At 41.3% G+C, this 23,844-nt stretch overlaps 1 protein-coding gene across 2 annotated transcripts; it reads right to left on the bottom strand.

Annotated features, from left to right (window-relative positions):
• Positions 1–220: 220 nt before the first annotated feature.
• LOC143955235 (uncharacterized) lies at positions 221–18,272 on the bottom strand. Of its 2 annotated transcripts, XM_077465318.1 has the most exons (4): positions 18,158–18,272; positions 13,669–16,050; positions 3,185–3,288; positions 221–3,100 (listed from the first exon to the last, which is right to left on the bottom strand). In XM_077465318.1, the coding sequence occupies exons 2-4, from the start codon at positions 15,936–15,938 to the stop codon at positions 2,364–2,366; spliced, it is 3,111 nt and encodes a 1,036-aa protein (XP_077321444.1). In that variant the 5' UTR covers positions 15,939–16,050; positions 18,158–18,272; the 3' UTR covers positions 221–2,363. The 2 variants fall into 2 exon arrangements, with proteins under 2 accessions (XP_077321444.1, XP_077321443.1); XM_077465317.1 differs by lacking the exons at positions 221–3,100; positions 3,185–3,288 and having other exon boundaries at positions 9,071–16,047; positions 18,158–18,245.
• Positions 18,273–23,844: the final 5,572 nt, after the last annotated feature.

Genomic DNA, 23,844 nt, shown 5'->3' with positions numbered 1-23,844 from the left:
CCCCCGAAGGAGCTGCTGGTAATTGATTGGGCCTGTACGCTGCTCTTCCCAACTCCAAGGATTTGGCTCAACCCGCTTGACACAGTGTAACAGTGTCGGTGCAAAACCCAATAATAAAAAAGACAATTGAATAATCACAGATTACATGCACTTTACCTGTGTTGTCACCTGGGAATACACTGCTACACCTGTCCTGAGAATAAACAATCCTCACAACAGATTGTATTAAACCAGAATATAAGTTTACTGGAGCAGGTTCGAACATTAAACACAAAAACCGTAATGGCATACAAGTCTGACACAATACTGAGGCAAATAGTGCTAACAAGACAATATAATGCAGTACAGTTACTCAAAGTAGTGGTGGCAACACTGCAAGGCCTTTACAGTACAGGATATAGTCTCTTGTCTTCTTTTCTTCAGATAGCCATTTATACTGCAGTATTTGTATTCCATGGGTTTCCCAAACAGTAATGTAGTGTAGAACAGTATACAACAGTAGCTTCGATCATGCAATACGCCCAGTCACATTGTGTACAACTGAATTTGGCAGACCATGTTCCTGCATTTTCGCCATTGCTAATTCCGTGACTGTCTATTTTATACAATTAGTCATATGTTGCCACAGTTCTTTGTTGGCTGCCCCATGTAGTGTCATTATGTTGCCCACATATTGGGCATTTTTTTCTGGTGCAATCTTTGTATATTTGGGAGTAGATCAGTACTGTTTTCTATGAGAACTTTATTACTATAATTATATACTTACAAACTGTCCCAGATTTGTTGGGATAGACCCGATTTTTAATCACCTGTCCCTTGAAGTCTGAACCTCAGGCTTTGTCCTGAGATTTCTGGTGCAATCTTTGTATATTTGGGAGTAGATCAGTACTGTTTTCTATGAGAACTTTATTACTATAATGATATACTTACAAACTGTCCCGGATTTGTTGGGATAGACCCGATTTTTAATCAGCTGTCCCTTGAAGGCTGAACCTCAGGCTTTGTCCTGAGATCAGAGCATGAAGACCATCACTACCCTCCCCCAGTTCCCACCCTCCATCTCCTCTACTGAACACCCCTAAAAACACAAATCTGATCACTGTCTATTCATACAGCACAGTATGCACTTGTTGTGTGGCCCGTGTATTGTCATTATGTTGTCCACATATTGGGCAATTTTTATTCAAGCTGTTCTATCCCTTCAGGGACAGGCGACTAAAAATCAGGACTATCCCAACAAATCAGGGACTGTTGGCAAGTATGTAATTATAGTGTTCGTTAAGGAAACTGTCAATTCTGCATGAAATTATATTCTATTTTGGATGGTTTTCCTATGATTAGAATTAGCCTGCCAATGTTACGCCCCCAATATTTGAATATGAATTGATTTCATATGCAGATAACCAAATCCAGTTGTACAAAATGTGGCTGGGCAGGGGTAGGGACAGTTCTGGGCTTCATGCTGCGATCTCGGGACAAAATCTGGGATGAAGACTTCAAGGTACGGGCGACTAAAAATCAGGACTATCCCAACCAATCCTGAATGATTAGCAAGTATGTAATTATAGTAATAAAGTTCTAATAGAAAACAGTACTGATCTGCTCTCACATTTGCCAAGACGGCACGCATAGGTTGCCCCATGTGTTGTCATTGCTCTCAGTGTCTTGCCCATTGCCAATTTTTATGGTGCCGCCCAGGACCGTCACCACCACCGCCCAGCACTGCCCGGTCACATTGCGTACAATTGAATTGGGTGATTTACATATAAATGTAATTCATATCAATATTGCAACATTCATATGTAAATCACCTGTTCCTTCATATGCCGATCCCCTCCCCCAGTTCCCACCCACCATCTCCTCTACTGAATACCCCTAAAGACACAAATCTGATCACTTGGCTCCCAATTTGCTGTGATGGGATTGAACCTCTTGGACCATTCCCCTGAACATCTAAAGGCTCGTTGGGTTATAATTGTTCCCTTGGAGGCTTTTATCATAGAGTTCCTGGGTTTGCAAACCAGTGGCTACGAGGGACTACCACTCTGCATGCTGTATTTTTATTTGATAGCAAAATGGAAAAACGAGAGTGGGAATAGGGCTAAGTGGTGGTGGTAAAGGGGGACAGGAGGAACCTACAGGAGGAACCCCTCACCATTTGGGAGTCTTCAAGAAACCGGAGAACCCAACAGAAGACCTGATAAGCTCAACCTAAAGATGAAACATGACGTTTGCCAGGATGTCCCCCATTATATAATCATTTTTTCTCCTCCAGGTGTTCTATGGACTGAACAGTTCCATCCAATAAAAGCCATCGTCCATTTGACGAAACGCGTCAGTGGGCGCCTTCTCTCCGATTAGACTTATGTAATCTGTACAACATCTACCACAGTCTGAAAGTTGTTCGGATGCTCTGAGATGTGTCTTGTCATGTGTGCAAGAAGAGATTGTTTAACAGTGTAACATTTCCCGCACTCCGTACATAAATAGGGACGCTCACCTGAGTGAGATTTCTGGTGTCTAATAAGGTATCCTTTCATGGTGAAACATTTCCCACACTCAGAACATGAAAAAGGACGCTCACCTGAGTGAATTCTCTGGTGACTAACAAGGCCTTCTTTCATGGTGAAACATTTCCCGCACTCTGAACATGAATAAGGACCCTCACTTGACTGCTTTCCAGCGTGAAGTCTTTTGTGTCTACGAAGGTTTGCTTGTTCAGAAAAACATTTTCCACACTCCGAACAGGAAAAGGGACGCTCACCCGTATGAACTCTCTGGTGATTAAGAAGGGTTCTTTTGTTGGAAAAAGATTTGTTGCACTCCAAGCAGGAAAAAGGACACTCGCCCGTGTGACGTCTCTGGTGCGTAAGAAGAGATCCTTTATGTTTAAAACTATTCCCGCACTCTGAACATGAATAGGGACGCTCACCAGTGTGAAGTCTTTGGTGTTTCAGAAGGGTTGAGTTTTCAGAAAAACATTTTCCGCACTCCGAACAGAAAAAGGGTCGCTCGCCCGTATGAATTCTCTGGTGATTAAGAAGGTTTCCTTGTTCAGCAAAACATTTTCCGCACTCTAAACAGGAATAGGGACGCTCACCTGTATGAGTTCTCAGGTGAACACGAAGATTTACTTTCCTAATAAAGCATTTCCCACATTCGGAACATGAATAGAGACTCTCACCGGTGTGACTTCGTTGGTGTTTCAGAAGGTACGCTTTGTCAGAATAACATTTCCCACACTCTGAACATGAAAAAGGACGCTCGCCTGAGTGAATTCTCTGGTGACTAACAAGGCCTCCTTTCATGGTGAAACATTTCCCGCACTCTGAACATGAATAAGGACGCTCATTCTTGTGAGTTTTCTGGTGTTTAAGAAGTCCTTTTCTCTTAGTGAATGTTTTTCTGCACACCGTACATGATAATGAGCTCCCTCCTGTGTGAGCTCCCTCGTGGCTTGAAGAGGATTTTAAGGGACTGGATGGATCAGAAGGTTCCTCAGGATTAGAAGGATCCATTGATCTTAGATGGACCTCTGATGTCATAGTATGGGATTTATCAGAAGGTTCCTCAGGATTAGAAGGATCCATTGATCTTAGATGGACCTCTGATGTCATAGTATGGGATTTATCAAAAGATTCCTCAGGATTAGACGGATCCATTCAACTTGCTACAAGAATATTGTGCAATGTCACCATCTTCTGCAGTACAATCGGGGGATATGTCAAGATGTGTCTCTGATGTATTCAGATTCCAAAAGTCCTATCCCATCTGCTGAAAAACAATTTTATTATATGTTATGTTTGTTTTTATACTCCTTATTCCATCATTCAACACTTTCCCAGATCTCTGGCATTAAATTGGGTACAATTATAACAGAACACAATGAATATAAACCGGATTAGATGATAAACCCAAACTATACCAGCTAACAATAGTTGTGCACTGAAGAACGAAACGTTATTTATTGGGGGAAAGGAGGGGGGGGGGGGGGTTTCAAGTTTGACTTCCGACATCACCAAAAAGATTCATATAATATTTAGCATATAACATGTTCCACCATAAAACTGTCAGTGGAACATTCTACACTGGATGGTCAGAGAGAAAACGTGCTACAGGACAGAAAATAAAATGTAAAATAAGGAAAACAATTTACCAAACGAAAAGCACAATATTATATTGAGGAATGGAGATGGACCTTTCATATGGTGTACAGTATCTCCTCCTCATTTGTTGGGAACATGACGTTATATTGAGGAATGGAGATGGACCTTTCATATGGTGTACAGTATCTCCTCCTCATTTGTTGGGAACATGACGTTATATTGAGGAATGGAGATGGACCTTTCATATGATGTACAGTATCTCCTCCTCATTTGTTGGGAACATGACGTTATATTGAGGAATGGAGATGGACCTTTCATATGATGTACAGTATCTCCTCCTCATTTGTTGGGAACATGACGTTATATTGAGGAATGGAGATGGACCTTTCATATGATGTACAGTATCTCCTCATTTGTTGGGAACATGACGTTATATTGAGGAATGGTGATGGACCTTTCATATGGTGTACAGTATCTCCTCCTCATTTGTTGGGAACATGGCGTTATATTGAGGAATGGAGATGGACCTTTCATATGGTGTACAGTATCTCCTCCTCATTTGTTGGGAACATGACATTATATTGAGGAATGGAGATGGACCTTTCATATGGTGTACAGCATCTCCTCCTCATTTGTTGGGAACATGACGTTATATTGAGGAATGGAGATGGACATTTCATATGGTGTACAGTATCTCCTCCTCATTTGTTGGGAACATGACATTATATTGAGGAATGGAGATGGACCTTTCATATGGTGTACAGTATCTCCTCCTCATTTGTTGGGAACATGACGTTATATTGAGGAATGGAGATGGACCTTTCATATGATGTACAGTATCTCCTCCTCATTTGTTGGGAACATGACGTTATATTGAGGAATGGAGATGGGCCTTCCATATGGTGTACAGTATCTCCTCCTCATTTGTTAGGAACATGACGTTATATTGAGGAATGGAGATGGACCTTTCATATGGTGTACAGTATCTCCTCCTCATTTGTTGGGAACATGACGTTATATTGAGGAATGGAGATGGACCTTTCATATGATGTACAGTATCTCCTCCTCATTTGTTGGGAACATGACGTTATATTGAGGAATGGAGATGGGCCTTCCATATGGTTCTTTCTTCAGTCAGAAGCTCAGTGCTTTTCTTGTTGACTTTTAGAATCTCCTTGCACGGTTTATCTTTGTTTCCAGGCAGTGAGGTGGAGGGACTGTAACGGGTGGTGTCTTGTAAAGACAGATGGTGGAGGTCTATGAACATTGACATAAATCCATTTTCATCACTACTTTATAATTCTGTGTAGTGAGAGGTGGTGACATTTATCTCACTAATCCACCATGAGTCAGGCCAAAGCAAAGCTTCCTCCCTCCTGGTTTGGGTTGACATTATAGTGAAGAAGACCTTGTGGTCACAGCAACTGATGGGATTGTCAGGTAGGCTCTACGGGGCACCATGATTTCTAGCAGCAGCCCTGGTTGGATAAATGGTTCTATATTTAGGATGTATCCGGTCTATAAACCAGAGGCTCTGGATGGACAGTTGGATAAATGGCTCTATATTTAGGATGTATCCGGTCTATAAACCAGAGGCTCTGGATGGACAGTTGGATAAATGGCTCTATATTTAGGATGTATCCGGTCTATAAACCAGAGGCTCTGGATGGACAGTTGGATAAATGGCTCTATATTTAGGATGTATCCGGTCTATAAACCAGAGGCTCTGGATGGACAGTTGGATAAATGGCTCTATATTTAGGATGTATCCGGTCTATAAACCAGAGGCTCTGGATGGACAGTTGGATAAATGGCTCTATATTTAGGATGTATCCGGTCTATAAACCAGAGGCTCTGGATGGACAGTTGGATAAATGGTTCTATATTTAGGATGTATCCGGTCTATAAACCAGAGGCTCTGGATGGACAGTTGGATAAATGGTTCTATATTTAGGATGTATCCGGTCTATAAACCAGAGGCTCTGGATGGACAGTTGGATAAATGGCTCTATATTTAGGATGTATCCGGTCTATAAACCAGAGGCTCTGGATGGACAGTTGGATAAATGGCTCTATATTTAGGATGTATCCGGTCTATAAACCAGAGGCTCTGGATGGACAGTTGGATAAATGGCTCTATATTTAGGATGTATCCGGTCTATAAATCAGAGGCTCTGGATGGACAGTTGGATAAATGGTTCTATATTTAGGATGTACCTGGACACATATTATAAAATATATCCAATATACAGGATGTGATATGTCTGTAGTAGTGGATGTTGGAGATAAAAGACGTCACAGTGACTATTGAGGAAGAGGACGGACATGACGGGGGGGGGGGTTACTGGGTGTAAATATGAAACAAGATTTTATTACCTCCTCTGTGTGATCCGGTGATGTCTCCTCTCCACCTCGCTCTCTCCGTATATAGACTATATAACGTCTTGTCTTTGTCTTACATCACTTCCTGTCCTTACATCACTTCCTGTCTGAGCAGTCCTCCCGATCGAAGTGATATCGCCATCTTGTGGCGATTTTAATAACTGCATCCTGTGTTATGTTATAATATTTTGCCCTCTGCTCTGTAGTTCATTCTTCTGTTATATTTCATACATTAAGACACACATTATATATAATATATAGACATTATACTTCAGTTCAAACTGAATATATAATACAATATTTTATCTCTGTGGCTTAATTCTCTGCAGGCTCCTGCTGTGTTGTATCTTTTTTTTTTATTTTGCGCACACATTTTTTAAAAATCTGCATTTTCAGCTGGAAATATTAAAAATCTAATAGAAAATAATAATTATAGAAAAATATTAAATTCCCCAAAATTATTATTATGTTTTCTTTAAACCACTTTAAGACCAGACGCCTCAGTTGTACTGCGGCAGGTTGGCTCTCCTAGGCGAACCGCCGCCATTGTACGTCAGGTCGCGCAGGCGCAATTGTGGGCGGCGCCCTCTCGCGCCCGCTGCACGAGCGCGCCCATGGGTCGGGCGGGCTCGATGTCCGCTGGCGCCTAGTACAGAGGCAGAATTGGGATCTTCCTTTGTAAACAAGGCGATTCCCCGTTCTGACAGATGACATGACAGAGATCTTATGTTCCCAGTGATCCAGAGCAGTGATCTCTGTCATGTCCCGGGTAGCCCATCCTCCCCCCTTACAGTTAGAACACACCCAGGGAACACACTCAAACCCTTGATCGCCCCCTAGTGTTAGATCAGCACCATTACCAATAAAAATAAATAAAAGCCCCTAAACCTATCCCATAATTTGTAGACGTGATAACTTTTGCGCAAACCAATCAATATACGCTTATTGCAAATTTTTTTTACCGAAAGTATGTAGAAGAATATATATTGACCATAAATAAACTTTTTTTTTGGGGGGGGGGGTATATTTATTATAGCAATAAATATTGTTTTTCTTCAAAATTGTCTTTTTTTATTTATTTATAACGCAAAAAATTAAAATCGCAGAGGTGATCAACTACCACCAAAAGAAAGCTCTATTTGTGGGGGAAAAAAAGGACACCAATAAAACTCAGATACAGTGTGGCTCAGTCCTAGGGGGAAGTACTTCCTGCTGGGCTCCTCCTCCCATTGGGCACATCAAAACCAAGGCGGAGCCTAGAGGAAGCTTCCCTGGACTCAGGCCGTGTATCATTGGCGGAGCAAATCTCCAGCTGCCATAGAGTGGATGAGCTTGGTGTCAGGAGATGCGTGAAATATAATCTGGGTGCCCGGTGCCAACATACCCCTGAGAGGTACATTAGGGGAGCCAACTGCCTGAACTTGTTCTGGCACTGGGCTTTGGGACTCAGCCTAGATCAGGTGCTGTCTATTTTCTCCACTGTGGGTCGACCACAGAAGAGGAAGTCAAGAGGACCATGGTTACTCTATGGTTTATTTAGGTCACTGTGGAAGCGATCCGATTGGATGCTGCCACCCTATGTGACTCTGGCAGCCATCTTGGTTTAGGCAGAGCCTATTTAAGGCCCTGGCTCCCAGGCTTGATGAGTATTTTGCGTTTAGGTAGAGTAGGGACAGGTCATCCATCAGATAGGGATAGTGATTAGCAGCAGGGAGAGGAAAGGGACTCACCATCCTTCCTGGACACCTCATTGGGGTAAGCACCTCAAAATAGATGCTGACGGCACACCCGCGTCCTACTCCGCCTCACATCGCTGTTGCATTCGTGGAGTTTTCACAGTCGGGTGCCTTCCAGCTACTTGTAAATTGCTGAATTTTACCAATTAAAGGCTAAGTTCACGGCATGCGCGCGTCTGCTATCCTCCTTTGTACAGGTACATCGGTTCGTGCAGGAGAGCCAATCTGCGTGAGCTGGTCAGCAAGTGGTTAATGTACTTCTTTTGCAAGAATAAAACAGGCTTCCATTAACTGTACTCATGCTTAACTCACTCTCTTCATGGCTGTTTAAAAAACATGTATCCATTGCTTCTGCCTTACTTCCTGGACAGACTTTAGGGTATGACACAGGAAGGAATTCACCAGCTGACCTCATTAGCACACACCCTCTACCCTCAGCTGGTCGACCCCTTCCTGTGTCATGACCTATAGTCTGACCAGGAAGTAAGGCAGAAGTAATGAAGAAGTGTTTTGAACAGCCATGAAGAGTGTGTAGAATATATGGAAATCTGTTTTATTTTTGCAAAAGAAGTACATTAATGCTATATTGGTATATAGGGAAGCTGGAATTTAGAAAAAAAAAAGGAGAACCTAGCCTTTCAAGCGCAATTACAAGGCATCTGAGCACCACAAACCAAAATTTGCGCCGTTTATTTCATTTGTAATATTTACAGCAAACGTCTCCATCCACACATGTCTCCACACTTCTTTATTGTACTGAAAAATGACTTAAAAACACCCCCCCCCCTAGCATTTCTGGCCATGGCCATCTTAACCACTTCAGCCCCGGAAGGATTTACCCCCCTTCCTGGACAGAGCGCTTTTTGCGATTCGGCACTGCGTCGCTTTAACTGACAATTGAGCGGCCGTGCGACGTGGCACCCAAACAAAACTGACGTCCCCCACACAAATAGAGCTTTCTTTTGGTGGTATTTGCGTTTTTTTATTTTTTGCGCTATAAACAAAAAAATAAAAAGAGTGACAATTTTGAAAAAAAAGGAATATTTTTTACTTTTTGCTATAATCAATATCCCCAAAAAAATATATAAAAAAAAAACCCAAAATGTCTTTCTCAGTTTAGGCCGATACGTATTCTTCTACATATCAGTCTATAAAATAGGGGATAGATTTATTTCACTTTTATTATTATTATTTTTTTTTACTAGTAATGGCGGCAATCTGCGATTTTTATCGTGACTGCGACATTGTGGCGGACACTTTTGACACTATTTTGTGACCATTGTTGTTTATACGGCGATCAGTGCTATAAAAATGCACTGATTACTGTGTAAATGTCACTGGCTGGGAAGGTGTTAAACACTAGGGGGGCGATGAAGGGGTTAAGTGTGTCCTAGGGAGTGATTCTAACTGTGGGGTGGTGGGCTAGCACTGACATGACAGCGATCACCGCTCCCGATGACAGGGAGCGGGGGATCGCTGTCATGTCACTAGGCAGAACGGGGAAATGCTTTGTTTACATCTCCCCGTTCTTCTGCTCCGTAACACGATTGCAGGCCCCCCGGTGGACATCGAGTCCACGGGACTCACAGGCACCGTCTTGGAGTACGCAACGGGTGTGCATGCGCCCACAAGTTAAAGGGGACGTACCTGTACACCCATTTGCCCAGCTGTGCCATTGTGCCGACGTACATCATGGTGCGCCGGTCGGCTAGTGGTTAAGTAAGGGCAAATTATTCATTTAGCTTACTTTCTGGATTCCATCTGCCCTTAGCTAAGCTATATAGGCATGAATGTGTGCATAGCTGAGAAAGTCCTGAAGACTCCTGGGATGTATGACACCATTTGCCTAGTCATGGAACCAGGAAGTGACTAAAGAAATGTGAAAAACTGTAACTGCAACACACAGCCATTAATGTCTAAACCGCTGGCAACAAAAGTCAGTACACCCCTAAGTGAAAATGTCCAAATTGGGCCCAAAGTGTCAATATTTTGTGTGGCCGCCTTTATTTTCCAGCACTGCCTTAACCCTCTTGGGTATGGAGTTCACCAGAGCTTCACAGGTCGCCACTGGAGTCCTCTTCTACTCCTCCATGATGACATCACAGAGCTGGTGGATGTTAGAGACCTTGCGCTCTCCACCTTCCGTTTGAGGATGCCCCACAGATGATCAATAGGGTTTATGTCTGGAGACATGCTTGGCCAGTCCGTCACCTTTACCCTCAGCTTCTTTAGCAAGGCAGTGGTGGTCCTGGAGGTGTGTTTGGGGTGGTTATCATGTTGGAATACTACCCTGTGGCCCAGTCTCTGAAGGGAGGGGATCATGCTCTGCTTCAGTATGTCACAGTACATGTTGGCATTCATGGTTCCCTCAATGATCTGTAGCTCCCCAGTGCCGGCAGCACTCATGCAGCCCCAGACCATGACACTCCCACCACCATGCTTGACTGTAGACAAGACACACTTGTCTTTGTCCTCCTCACCTGGTTGCCCCCACACACGCTTGTCACCATCTGACACCAAATACGTTTATCTTGGTCTCATCAGACCACAGGACATGGGTCCAGTAATCCATCTCCTTAGTCTGCTTGTCTTCAGCAAACTGTTTGCGGGCTTTCTTGTGCATCATCTTTAGAAGAGGCTTCCTTCTGGGACGACAGTCATGCAGACCAATTTGATGCAGTGTGCGGCGTATGGTCTGATCACTGACAGGCTGACCTCATGTTTGGCAGCACTCATACATTTGCTGTGATGGGATTGAACCTTTTGGGCCATTCCCTTGAAAATCTGAGGCTCGTTGGGTTATAATTGTTCCCTGGGAGGCTTTTATCATTGAGTTCCTGGGTTTGCTAACTGGTGACTATGAGACATGGGCGACTAAAAATCAGGACTATCCCAACCAATCCGGGACTGTTGGCAAGTACAGTATGTAATTATAGTAATAAAGCAGTACTGATCTGCCCCCTCATTTTCAAAGATGGCACGTGTTGGTTGCCCCATGTATTGTCATTGCTCTTGGTGTTTTGCCCATTGCCAATTTTTCATGGGGCCGCCTTTGCGAATGTGGGAGCAGATCAGTCCTGTTTCCTATGAGAGCTTTATCACTATAATTACATACTTGCCAACGGTCCCGGATCTGTTGGGAAAGTCCTGATTTTTAGTCACCTGTTCCTTGAGGGCTTCATCCTGGATTTGTTGGGATAGTCCTGATTTTTAGTCGCCTGTTCTTTGAAGGCTTCAATCCCGGATTTGTTGGGATAGTCCTGATTTTTAGTCGCCTGTTCTTTGAAGGCTTCATCCCGGATTTGTTGGGATAGTCCTGATTTTTAGTCGCCTGTTCCTTGAAGGCTTCAATCCCGGATTTGTTGGGATAGTCCTGATTTTTAGTCGCCTGTTCCTTGAAGGCTTCAATCCCGGATTTGTTGGGATAGTCCTGATTTTTAGTCGCCTGTTCTTTGAAGGCTTCATCCCGGATTTGTTGGGATAGTCCTGATTTTTAGTCGCCTGTTCCTTGAAGGCTTCAATCCCGGATTTGTTGGGATAGTCCTGATTTTTAGTCGCCTGTTCTTTGAAGGCTTCAATCCCGGATTTGTTGGGATAGTCCTGATTTTTATTCACCTATTCCTTGAAGGCTTCATCAGGGATTCTGTCCCGAAATCCCAGCATGAAACCCAAGACTATCACTACCTCCACCGAGCACTGCCCGGTCACACTGCGTATGATTGAATTTGGGGATTTACATATAAATGTAATTCATATCCAAATATTGCAACATTCATATGTAAATAACCCGCTCATTCATATGCCAATCCCCTCCCCCAGTTCCCACCCTCCATCTCCTCTACTGGACACCCCTAAAAACACAAATCTGATCACTTGGCTCCCAATTTGCTGTGATGGGATTGAACCTCTTGGACCATTCCCCTGAACATCTAAGGGCTCATTGGGTTATAATTGTTCCCTTGGAGGCTATTATCATTGAGTTCCTAGGTTTGCAAACTGAGGACTACGAGAGACAGGCGACTAAAAATCAGGACTATCCCAACCAATCCGGGACTGTTGGCAAGTACAGCATCTAATTATAGTAATAAAGTTCTCATAGAAAGCAGTACTGATCTGCCCCCTCACTTTTAAAAGACGGCATGTGTTGGTTGCCCCATATATTGTCATTGCTCTCGGTGTCTTGCCCATTGCCAATTTTTCATGGTGCCGCCTTTGCAAAAACAGTCCTGTTTTCTATGAGAGCTTTATCACTATAATTACGTACTTGCCAACAGTCCCGGATTTGTTGGGATCATCCTGATTTTTAGTCGCCTGTTCCTTTAAGGCTTCATCCCGGATTTGTTGGGATAGTCCTGATTTTTAGTCACCTGTTCCTTGAAGGCTTCATCCTGGATTTGTTGGGATAGTCCTGATTTTTAGTCGCTTGTTCCTTGAAGGCTTCATCCCGGATTTGTTGGGATAGTCCTGATTTTTAGTCGCCTATTCCTTGAAGGCTTCATCCCGGATTTGTTGGGATAGTCCTGATTTTTAGTCGCCTGTTCCCTGAAGGCTTCATCCCGGATTTGTTGGGATAGTCCTGATTTTTAGTTGCCTGTTCCTTGAAGGCTTCATCCCGGATTTGTTGGGATAGTCCTGATTTTTAGTCACCTATTCCTTGAAGGCTTCATCAGGGATTCTGTCCCAAGATCCCAGCATGAAGTCCAAGACCGTCACTACCTTCCACCCAGCACTGCCCGGTCACACTGCGTATGATTGAATTTGGTGATTTACATATAAATGTAAATTCATATCCAAATATTGCAACATTCATATGTAAATCACCCGTCCCTTCATATGCCAATCCCCTTCCCCAGTTCCCATCCTCCATCTCCTCTACTGAATACCCCTAAAAACACAAATCTGATCACTTGGCTCCCAATTTGCTGTGAGGTGGTTGAACCTCTTGGACCATTCCCCTGAACATCTGAGGCTCGTTGGGTTATAATTGTTCCCTTGGAGGCCTCTATCATTGAGTTCCTGGGTTTGCAAACCGGCGACTACGAGGGACAACCACTCTACATGCTGTATTTTTATTTGATAGCAAAATGGAAAAACAAGAGTGGGAATAAGGCTAAGTGGTGGTGGTAAAGGGGGACGGGAGGAACCTACAGGAAGAACATCTCACCATTTGGAGTCTTCAAGAAACCGGAGAACCCAACAGAAGACCTGATAAGCTCCACCTATAAATGAAACAGGAGTTTTGCCAGGATGTCCCCCATTATATAATCATTTTTTCTCCTCCAGGTGTTCCATGGACTGAACAGTTCCACCCGATAAAAGCCATCGTCCATTTGACGAAACGCGCCAGCAGGCGTCTCCTCTCCGATTAGACCTATGTGATCTGTACGACATTTACCACAGTCTGAAAGTTGTTTGGATGCTCTGAACTGTGTCTTGTCATGTGCGCAAGAAGAGATTGTTTCACAGTGAAACATTTCCCGCACTCCGTACATAAATAGGGACGCTCGCCTGAGTGAGTTCTCTGGTGAGAAGCAAGGGCTCCTTTGGTAGTGAAAGTCTTCCCACACTGCGAACATGAATGGGGACGCTCGCCCGAGTGAATTTTCTGGTGAGAAACAAGGCCTCCTTTCATGGTGAAACATTTCCCGCACGTTGAACACGAATAAGGGCGCTCGCCTGAGTGAAATTTCTGGTGAGTAACAAGGGATCCGTTGGAAGAGAAACATTTCCCGCACTCTAAACATGTAAAGGGACGCTCATCTGAGTGAATTTTCTGGTGTCTAACAAGGTCTGCCTTTAAGGTGAAACACTTCCCGCACGTTGAACACGAATAAGGGCGCTCACCTGAGTGAAATTTCTGGTGAGTAAAAAGGTTTCCTTTGGTAGTGAAAGATTTCCCGCACACCAAGCATGAATAGGGACGCTCGCCTCTGTGAATTCTCTGGTGTCTAACGAGGACTGCTTTTAATGCAAAACTTTTTCCGCACTCTGAACATGAATAAGGACGCTCACTTGACAGCTCAGCCCGCTCACCAGTGTGACGTCTTTCGTGTTTACGAAGGTTTCCTTGTTCAGAAAAACATTTTCCACACTCTGAACAGGAAAAGGGACGCTCACCTGTGTGAACTCTCTGGTGTTTAAGAAGGTTTCTTTTGTCGGAAAAACATTTGCCGCACTCCAAGCAGGAAAAGGGATATTCGCCCGTATGACGTCTCTGGTGCGTAAGAAGAGATCCTTTGCGTGGAAAACTTTTCCCGCACTCTGAACATGTATAGGGAAGCTCACCAGTGTGAAGTCTTTGGTGTTTCATAAGGGTTCCTTTTTCAGAAAAACATTTTCCGCACTCTGAACAGGAAAAGGGACGCTCACCTGTATGAACTCTCTGGTGATTAAGAAGGTTTCCTTGTTCAGCAAAACATTTTCCGCATTCTACACAGGAATAGGGACGCTCACCTGTATGAGTTCTCAGGTGACTACGAAGATTTACTTTCCTAATAAAACATTTCCCACATTCGGAACATGAGTAGGGACGCTCACCGGTGTGACTTCTTTGGTGTTTCAGGAGGTACGATTTGTCAGAATAGCATTTTCCGCACTTTGAACACGAATAAGGACGCTCATTCTTGTGCGTTTTCTGGTGTCCAAGAAGTCCTTTTTTCTTAGTGAATGTTTTCCCGCACACCAAACACGATAATGAGCTCCCTCCTGTGTGAGCTCCCTCATGGCTTGAAGAGGATTTTAGGGGAAAGGATGGATCTGTTGATCTGTCAGCATTGTGAGAACTTAGATGGTCATCTGAAGTCATAGTATGGGAATTCTCAGAAGGTTCCTCAGGATTAGAAGGATCCATTGATCTTAGATGGACCTCTGAAGTCATAGTATGGGATTTATCAGAAGGTTCCTCAGGACTAGAAGGATCCATTGACCTTAGATGGACCTCTGAAGTCATAGTATGGGATTGATCAGAAGGTTCCTCAGAATTAGAAGGATCCATTGATCTTAGATGGACCTCTGAAGTCATAGAATGGGATTGATCAGAGGGTTCTTCAGGATTTGAAGGATCCATTGATCTTAGATGGACCTCTGAAGTCATAGAATGGGATTGATCAGAAGGTTCCTCAGGACTAGAAGGATCCATTGACCTTAGATGGACCTCTGAAGTCATAGTATGGGATTGATCAGAAGGTTCCTCAGAATTAGAAGGATCCATTGATCTTAGATGGACATCTAAAGTCATAGTATGGGATTTATCAGAAGGTTCCTCAGGATTAGAAGGATCCATTGATCTTAGATGGACATCTGAAGTCATAGTATGGGATTTATCAGAAGGTTCCTCAGGATTAGAAGGATCCATTGATCTTAGATGGACCTCTGAAGTCATAGTATGGGATTTATCAGAAGGTTCCTCAGGACTAGAAGGATCCATTAACCTTAGATGGACCTCTGAGGTCATAGTATGGGATTGATCAGAGGGTTCCTCAGGATTAGAAAGATCCATTAATCTTAGATGGACATCTGAAGTGATAGTGTGGGATTTATCAGAAGGTTCCTCAGGATTAGGAGGATCCATTGACCTTAGATGGACCTCTGAAGGCCTAGTATGGGATTTATCAGAAGGTTCCTCAGGATTAGAAGGATCCATTGATCTTAGATGGACATCTGAGGTCATAGTATGGGATTTATCAGAAGGTTCCTCAGGATTAGAAGGATCCATTCAACTTGCTACAAGAATATTGTGCAATGTCACCATCTTCTGCAGTACAATCGGGAGATATGTCAAGATGTGTCTCTGATGTATTCAGATTCCAAAAGTCCTATCCCATCTGCTGAAAAACAATTTTATTATATGTTATGTTTGTTTTTATACTCCTTATTCCATCATTCAACACTTTCCCAGATCTCTGGCATTAAATTGGGTACAATCATAACAGAACACAATGAATATAAACCGGATTAGATGATAAACCCAAACTATACCAGCTAACAGTAGTTGTGCACTGAAGAACGAAATGTTATTTAAGGTATTGGGGGAGGGGGGGGGGGTTTTCAAGTTTGACTTCCGACATCACCAAAAAGATTCATATAATATTTAGCATATAACATGTTCCACCATAAAACTGTCAGTGGAACATTCTACACTGGATGGCCAGAGAGAAAACGTGCTACAGGAGTGAAAATAAAATGTAAAATAAGGAAAACAATTTATCAAATATCAAAAAGCACAATATTATATTAAGGAATGGAGATGGACCTTTCATATGGTGTACAGTATCTCCTCCTCATTTGTAGGGAACATGACATTATATTGAGGAATGGAGATGGACCTTTCATATGGTGTACAGTATCTCCTCCTCATTTGTTGGGGACATGACGTTATATTGAGGAATGGAGATGGACCTTTCATATGGTGTACAGTATCTCCTCCTCATTTGTTGGGAACATGACGTTATATTGAGGAATGGAGATGGACCTTTCATATGGTGTACAGTATCTCCTCCTCATTTGTTGGGAACATGACGATATATTGAGGAATGGAGATGGACCTTTCATATGGTGTACAGTATCTCCTCCTCATTTGTTGGGAACATGACGATATATTGAGGAATGGAGATGGACCTTTCATATGGTGTACAGTATCTTCTCCTCATTTGTTGGGAACATGACGTTATATTGAGGAATGGAGATGGACCTTTCATATGGTGTACAGTATCTCCTCCTCATTTGTTGGGAACATGACATTATATTGAGGAATGGAGATGGACCTTTCATATGGTGTACAGTATCTCCTCCTCATTTGTTGGGAACATGACGTTATATTGAGGAATGGAGATGGACCTTTCATATGGTGTACAGTATCTCCTCCTCATTTGTTGGGAACATGACGATATATTGAGGAATGGAGATGGACCTTTCATATGGTGTACAGTATCTCCTCCTCATTTGTTGGGAACATGACGATATATTGAGGAATGGAGATGGACCTTTCATATGGTGTACAGTATCTTCTCCTCATTTGTTGGGAACATGACGTTATATTGAGGAATGGAGATGGACCTTTCATATGGTGTACAGTATCTCCTCCTCATTTGTTGGGAACATGACATTATATTGAGGAATGGAGATGAGCCTTTCATATGATGTACAGTATCTCCTCCTCATTTGTTGGGAACATGACGTTATATTGGGGAATGGAGATGGACCTTTCATATGGTGTACAGTATCTCCTCCTCATTTGTTGGGAACATGACGTTATATTGAGGAATGGAGATGGACCTTTCATATGGTGTACAGTATCTCCTCCTCATTTGTTGGGAACATGACGTTATATTGAGGAATGGAGATGGACCTTTCATATGGTATACAGTATCTCCTCCTCATTTGTTGGGAACATGACGATATATTGAGGAATGGAGATGGACCTTCTATATGGTTCTTTCTTCAGTCAGAAGCTCAGTGCATTTCTTGTTGACTTTTAGAATCTCCTTGCACTGTTTATCTTTGTTTCCAGGCAGTGAGGTGGAGGGACTGTAACGGGTGGTGTCTTGTAAAGACAGATGGTGGAGGTCTATGAACATTGACATAAATCCATTTTCATCACTACTTTATAATTCTGTGTAGTGAGAGGTGGTGACATTTATCTCACTAATCCACCATGAGTCAGGCCAAAGCAAAGCTTCCTCCCTCCTGGTTTGGGTTGACGTTATAGCGAAGAAGACCTTGTGGTCACAGCAACTGATGGGATTGTCGGGTAGGCTGTACGGGGCAGCAGCCCTGGTTGGATAAATGGCTCTATATTTAGGATGTATCTGGTCTATAAACCAGAGGCTCTGGATGGACAGTTGGATAAATAATGGTTCTGTATTACTATTGATGAAGAGGACGGACATGACGGGGGGGGTTACTGGGTGTAAATATAAAATAATATCTTATTACCTCCTCTGTGTAATCCGGCGATGTCTCCTCTCCACCTCGTTCTCTCGCTAACAACTTCCCGTCTTTAAATTATATAACGTCTTGTCTTTAGCTTACATCATTTCCTGTTTCTATATTACATCACTTCCTCTCCTGACATCACTTCCTGTCCTTACATCACTTCCTATCTGAGCAGTCCTCTCGATCAAAGTGATATCGCCATCTTGTGTTGATTTTAATAACTGCATCCTGTGTTATGTTATAATATTTTGCCCTCTGCTCTGTAGGTCATTCTTCGGTTATATTTCATACATTAAGACTTTTAAGATTAATATTTTCTCTCTGTGGTTTCATTCTCTGCAGGCTCCTGCTGTGTTGTATCTTTTTTTATTTTGCGCACACATTTTTAAAAATCAGCATTTTCAGCTGGAAATATTAAAAATATAACAGTAAATAATAATTATAGAAAATATTACTTCCCCCAAATTATTATGTTTTCTTTTAACCAGTTCAAGACCAGCCGCCGCAGTTGGACTGCGGCAGGTTGGCTCTCCTAGGCGAACCCGCCGCCATTGTACGTCGGCTCGCGCAGGCGCAATCGTGGGTGGCGCGCTCTTGCGCCCGCTGCACGAGCGTGCCCATGGGTCGGGCGGACTCGATGTCCGCTGGCGCCTATCACAGAGGCAGAATTGGGATCTTCCTTTGTAAACAAGACGATTCCCCGTTCTGACAGATGACGTGTCAGAGATATTCTGTTCCCAGTGATCGGGAGCAGTGATCTCTGTCATGTCCCTGGCAGCCCATCCCCCCTAAATTTAGAACACACCCAGGGAACACACTTAGCTCCTTGCTCGCCCCCTAGTGTTAACCACTTCCCCGGCAGTGTCATTTTTACACTGATCAGTGCATTTTTGTTATAGCACAGATCAATGTAATAATGTCACTGGTCCCCCAAAAGTGTCATTTGGGGTCAGATTTGTCCGCCGCAATGTCGCAGTCCCTAAAAAAAAAATTTGCAAATTGATGCCATTACCAGTAAAAACAATAATTTTTTTTATAAAAGTCTCTAAATCTATCCCATAGTTTGTAGACGTGATAACTTTTGCGCAAACCAATTAACCACTACCCGACCGGCGATGTACATTGGTGGAGCCAAGTGCCTGAACTTGTTCTGGCACTGGGCTTTGGGACTAGATCAGGTGCCATCTATTTTATCCACTGTGGGTGGCACTCAACTGCAGGAGAGGAAGTCAAGAGGACCATGGTTACTCTATGGTTTCCTGGGTCACTGTGGAAGGAATCCGATTGTATGCTGCCACCCCATGTGACTCTGACAGCCATCTTGGTTTAGGCAGAGCCTATTTAAGGGCTTTTTCCAGGCTTGGTGAATATTTTGCATTTAGGTAGAGTAGGGACAGGTCATCCGTCAGATAGGGATAGTGATTAGTAGCAGGGAGGATAAAGGGACTCACCCTCCTTCCTGGACACCTGATTGGGCTACGGACCTCAAAATAGATGCTGTCGGCACACCCGCGTCCTACTCTGCTGCACATCGCTGTTGCATTCGTGGAGCTTTCACGGTCGGGTGCCTTCCCGCTAGTTGTAAATTGCTGAATTTTACCAATTAAAGGCTAAGTTCACCCTTTTTTTTTTTTTCAAAGTTCCAGCTCCCCTATGTACCAATACAGTGTTTTTTACTTTCTGCTATAATACATATCCAAAAAAAAAAATATATATATATATTGACTGGTTTGCGCAAAAGTTATCGCGTCTACAAACTACGGGATAGATTTAGGGACATTTTGATTTTTATTGTTTTACCAGTAATGGCGCCGATCTGCGATTTTTAGCGGGACTGCGACATTGCGGCGGACACATCTGACCCCAAATGACACTTTTTTTGGGGACCGGTGACACCAATACAGTGATCAGTGCTATAAAAATGCACTGATCAAAGTAAAAATGACACTGGCAGGGAAGGGGTTAACACTAGGGCACGTCGGTTCGCACAGGAGAGCCAACCTGCCGCAGTATATCTGCGCGAGCTGGTCGGCACGTGGTTAATGTACTTCTTTTGCAAGAATAAAACAGCTTTCCATTAATTCCACGCACGCTTACCTCACTCTCTTCGTGGCTGTTTAAAAACACGTATCCACTACTTCTGCCTTACTTCCTGGACAGACTTTAGGGCATGACACAGGAAGGAGCTGACCAGCTGACCTCATTAGCACACACCCTCTACCCTCAGCTGGTCAACCCCTTCCTGTGTCGTGACCTATATTCTGACCAGGAAGTAAGGCAGAAGTAATGAAGAAGTGTTTTGAACAGCCATGAAGAGTGTGTAGAATAAATGGAAATCTGTTTTATTTTTGCCAAAAGAAGTACATTAATGCTATATAGGTATATAGTGGAGCTGGAATTTAGAAAAATAAAGCAAAAATTTAAAGCAAACTTCTCCATCCATTCATGTCACTTGAATCGGACACAAAGATGCAAAGGATCCTTTTTGAATGCGGACCGCGGCTGCGCCCCCCCCCAAAGCTGTGTGAACCGGCTCCATTGAGAGGCGGTCGTCCGCGCCTGTCATGTGAATTGGATGTGGGGGAAACCCACATTCACTTCGCACATGTGCGAAACCCAGCCTGAGTGTTTGCTGCCGCCGTTGCAACTCCCCACATGCAGGGGAAGCCAGGATTTTGTTGAAATCTCGGGACGGTCCCGCAGAATCCGGGACAGGTGGGATGTAGTACATGACCACCTTGTGATATATAAGTACTACTGCAGCCTATATTTATGTTTCATCATTTCGCGTGGTCCATTCTTCTGTCAGGTTACATCGATAGTTCCGCACCCACAGAATTATACCTCACATCAAATACAGACAATAAAAAATAAATAAAGCGAAAAACAACAAATTGATAGAGTTTTAATATTTATAAATGTGAAACTAAAGAATGAAAAAAATAACATTGAAATACAAACATATGAGGCTCAATTCACAAAGCTTCAACACATGTAGAAGAATTGTCATTTTAGCCATGCACGGGATATTTTGGAGAAGTGATATGGATGTGAGGCTGGAATTACGGGGGAAATGTTTTCATCGACCGCCTTTGTAATAGACATGTGCACTGACAAAAAATTTGTTTGTTATCGTTTCATTCATTTTTTAATTTTTTTTTCGTTTTTCGGGTCGTTCGTTACGATTGAAATTTGTTATTTTGAATAAATTTGAAAAATTTGAAAATCTGTAAATAAGCAAGAAAATTAAAAAATCTGAACAGAAAGAATATCCGAAATTGAGAACGAAAATCCAAAAATAAGAAAGAAAATCCAAAAATTCGAAAAATCCGAATAACTAACTAATAATAACTATTAAATTACAAGTATTGAAATTTCCTTTCAGATTTGGCTGTTAGTGAACGTAACGAATACGAATTTATCCGAAGTTACAAATTATTCGAAGTTACGAATTATCTGACATAACGAATGCCGTTTCTAAACAGATGGAAAGTAACAAATTAATAATAAAATGTTTTTTTTATTTATTTTTATTAATTTGTTACGTTCCATTTGTTTAGATGCACCATCCGTTATTTCGGATAATCCGTAACTTCGGATAAATTCGTATTCATTCCGTTCACTATCCAAAGTTACGAATTATCCGAAATAACGAATGCTGCATCTAAACAAATGGAATGTAACAAAATAATAATACTAAATAATAATAATATTAGCAAAAAAGTTTTATTATCATTATTTATTTTTCTTTATTCGTTACATTCCATTCGTTTAGATGCGGCATTAGTGATTTCGGATAATTCGTAACTTCGGATAGTTACGTATTATCCAAAGTAATGAATGCCGCATCTAAACGAATGGAACGTAAGGAATTAATAATAATAAATAATAAAAAGTTTACATTAATATTATTATTTGGTATTATTATTTTGTTACATTCCATTTGTTTAGATGCAGCATTCAATATTTCGGATAATAATTCGGATAATAATAATAATAATATCAGAAAAATTTGCAAAAAAAGTTTTATTATTATTATTTATTTTTCTTAATTCGTTACATTCCATTCGTATAGATGCGGAATTGGTGATTTCGGATAATCCGTAACTTTGGATAAATTCGTATTCATTACATTCACTGTCCAAAGTTATGAATTATCCGAAATAACGAATGCCGCATCTAAACAAATGGAATGTAATAAAATAATAATACTAAATAATAATAATATTAGCAAAAAAGTTTTATTATCATTATTTATTTTTCTTTATTCGTTACATTCCATTCGTTTAGATGCGGCATTCGTGATTTCGGATATTTCGTAACTTCAGATAGTTACGTATTATCCGAAGTAACGAATGCCGCATCTAAACGAATGGGACGTAAGGAATTAATAATAATAAAAAGTTTACATTAATATTATTATTTGGTATTATTATTTTGTTACATTCCATTTGCAAAAAAAGTTTTATTATTATTATTTCTTTTTCTTTATTCGTTACATTCCATTCGTATAGATGCGGAATTCGTGATTTCGGATAATCCGTAACTTCAGATAAATTCGTATTCATTCCGTTCACTGTCCAAAGTTACGAATTATCCGAAATAACGAATGCTGCATCTAAACAAATTGAATGTAACAAAATAATAACACTAAATAATAATATTAGCAAAAAAAGTTTTATTATTATTATTTATTTTTCTTAATTCGTTACATTCCATTCGTATAGATACAGAATTCATGATTTTCGGATAATTCGTAACTTTGGATAAATTTGTATTATCCGAAGTAACGAATGCCGCATCTAATCGAATGAAATGGAAGGAATTAATAATAATAATAAAAAGTTTACATTAATATTATTATTTGGTATCATTATTTTGTTACATTCCATTTGTTTAGATGCAGCATTCAATATTTCGGATAATTCGTAACTTTGGATAGTGAACGTAATGAATACGAATTTATCCGAAGTTACGAATTATCTGAAATCATGAATGCTGCATCTAAACGAATGGAATGTAACGAATTAAGAATAATAAGTAATAATAATAAAAAGTTTTTGTTAATATCGTTATTATTATTTAGTATAATTATTTTGTTACATTCCATTTGTTTACATGCAGCATTCGTTAATTTGGATAATTCATAACTTCAGGTAGTGAGTGTAAAAAATACAAATTTATCCGAAGTTACGAATTATCCGAAATACAGAATGGCGCATCTAAACAAATGGAACGTAACAAATTAATAATAATAAATAAAACATTTTTATTATTATTTTTAATTTGTTACGTTCCATTCGTTTAGAAACGGCATTCGTTATATTGGATAGTTCATAACTTCGGATAATTTGTAACTTCGGATAACTTCGTATTCGTTACGTTCACTAACAACCAAATTCAAAAGGAAATTCCAATACCTATAATTTAATAGTTAGTAATAGTTATTATTAGTTGGTTATTATTTCAGATTTAAGAGTTTTCAAATTTTTGGCTTTTTTTTTTCTTATTTTCGGATTTTCGTTCTTTTGAATTCTCCGATTTTAGAATTTCCGAATCTTGGAATTTCCGATTTTTTTTTTCAAATTTTTTTTTTTTCGGAATTCCAATATTTTTTTTTAGAATATATATCTGAATGAACAAATTTGTCAGATTTTGGTCGAAAAACAAATTCGGGATGAAACAAA

This window comes from Lithobates pipiens, unplaced genomic scaffold (assembly GCF_037356315.1).
Source record: "Lithobates pipiens isolate NorthernLeopardFrog02 unplaced genomic scaffold, aLitPip1_a1.2 Scaffold_35, whole genome shotgun sequence".
NCBI lineage: Eukaryota > Metazoa > Chordata > Amphibia > Anura > Ranidae > Lithobates > Lithobates pipiens.
Note: the sequence above shows the minus strand (reverse complement) of the source record. Positions and strands in the feature narration are given on the sequence as shown.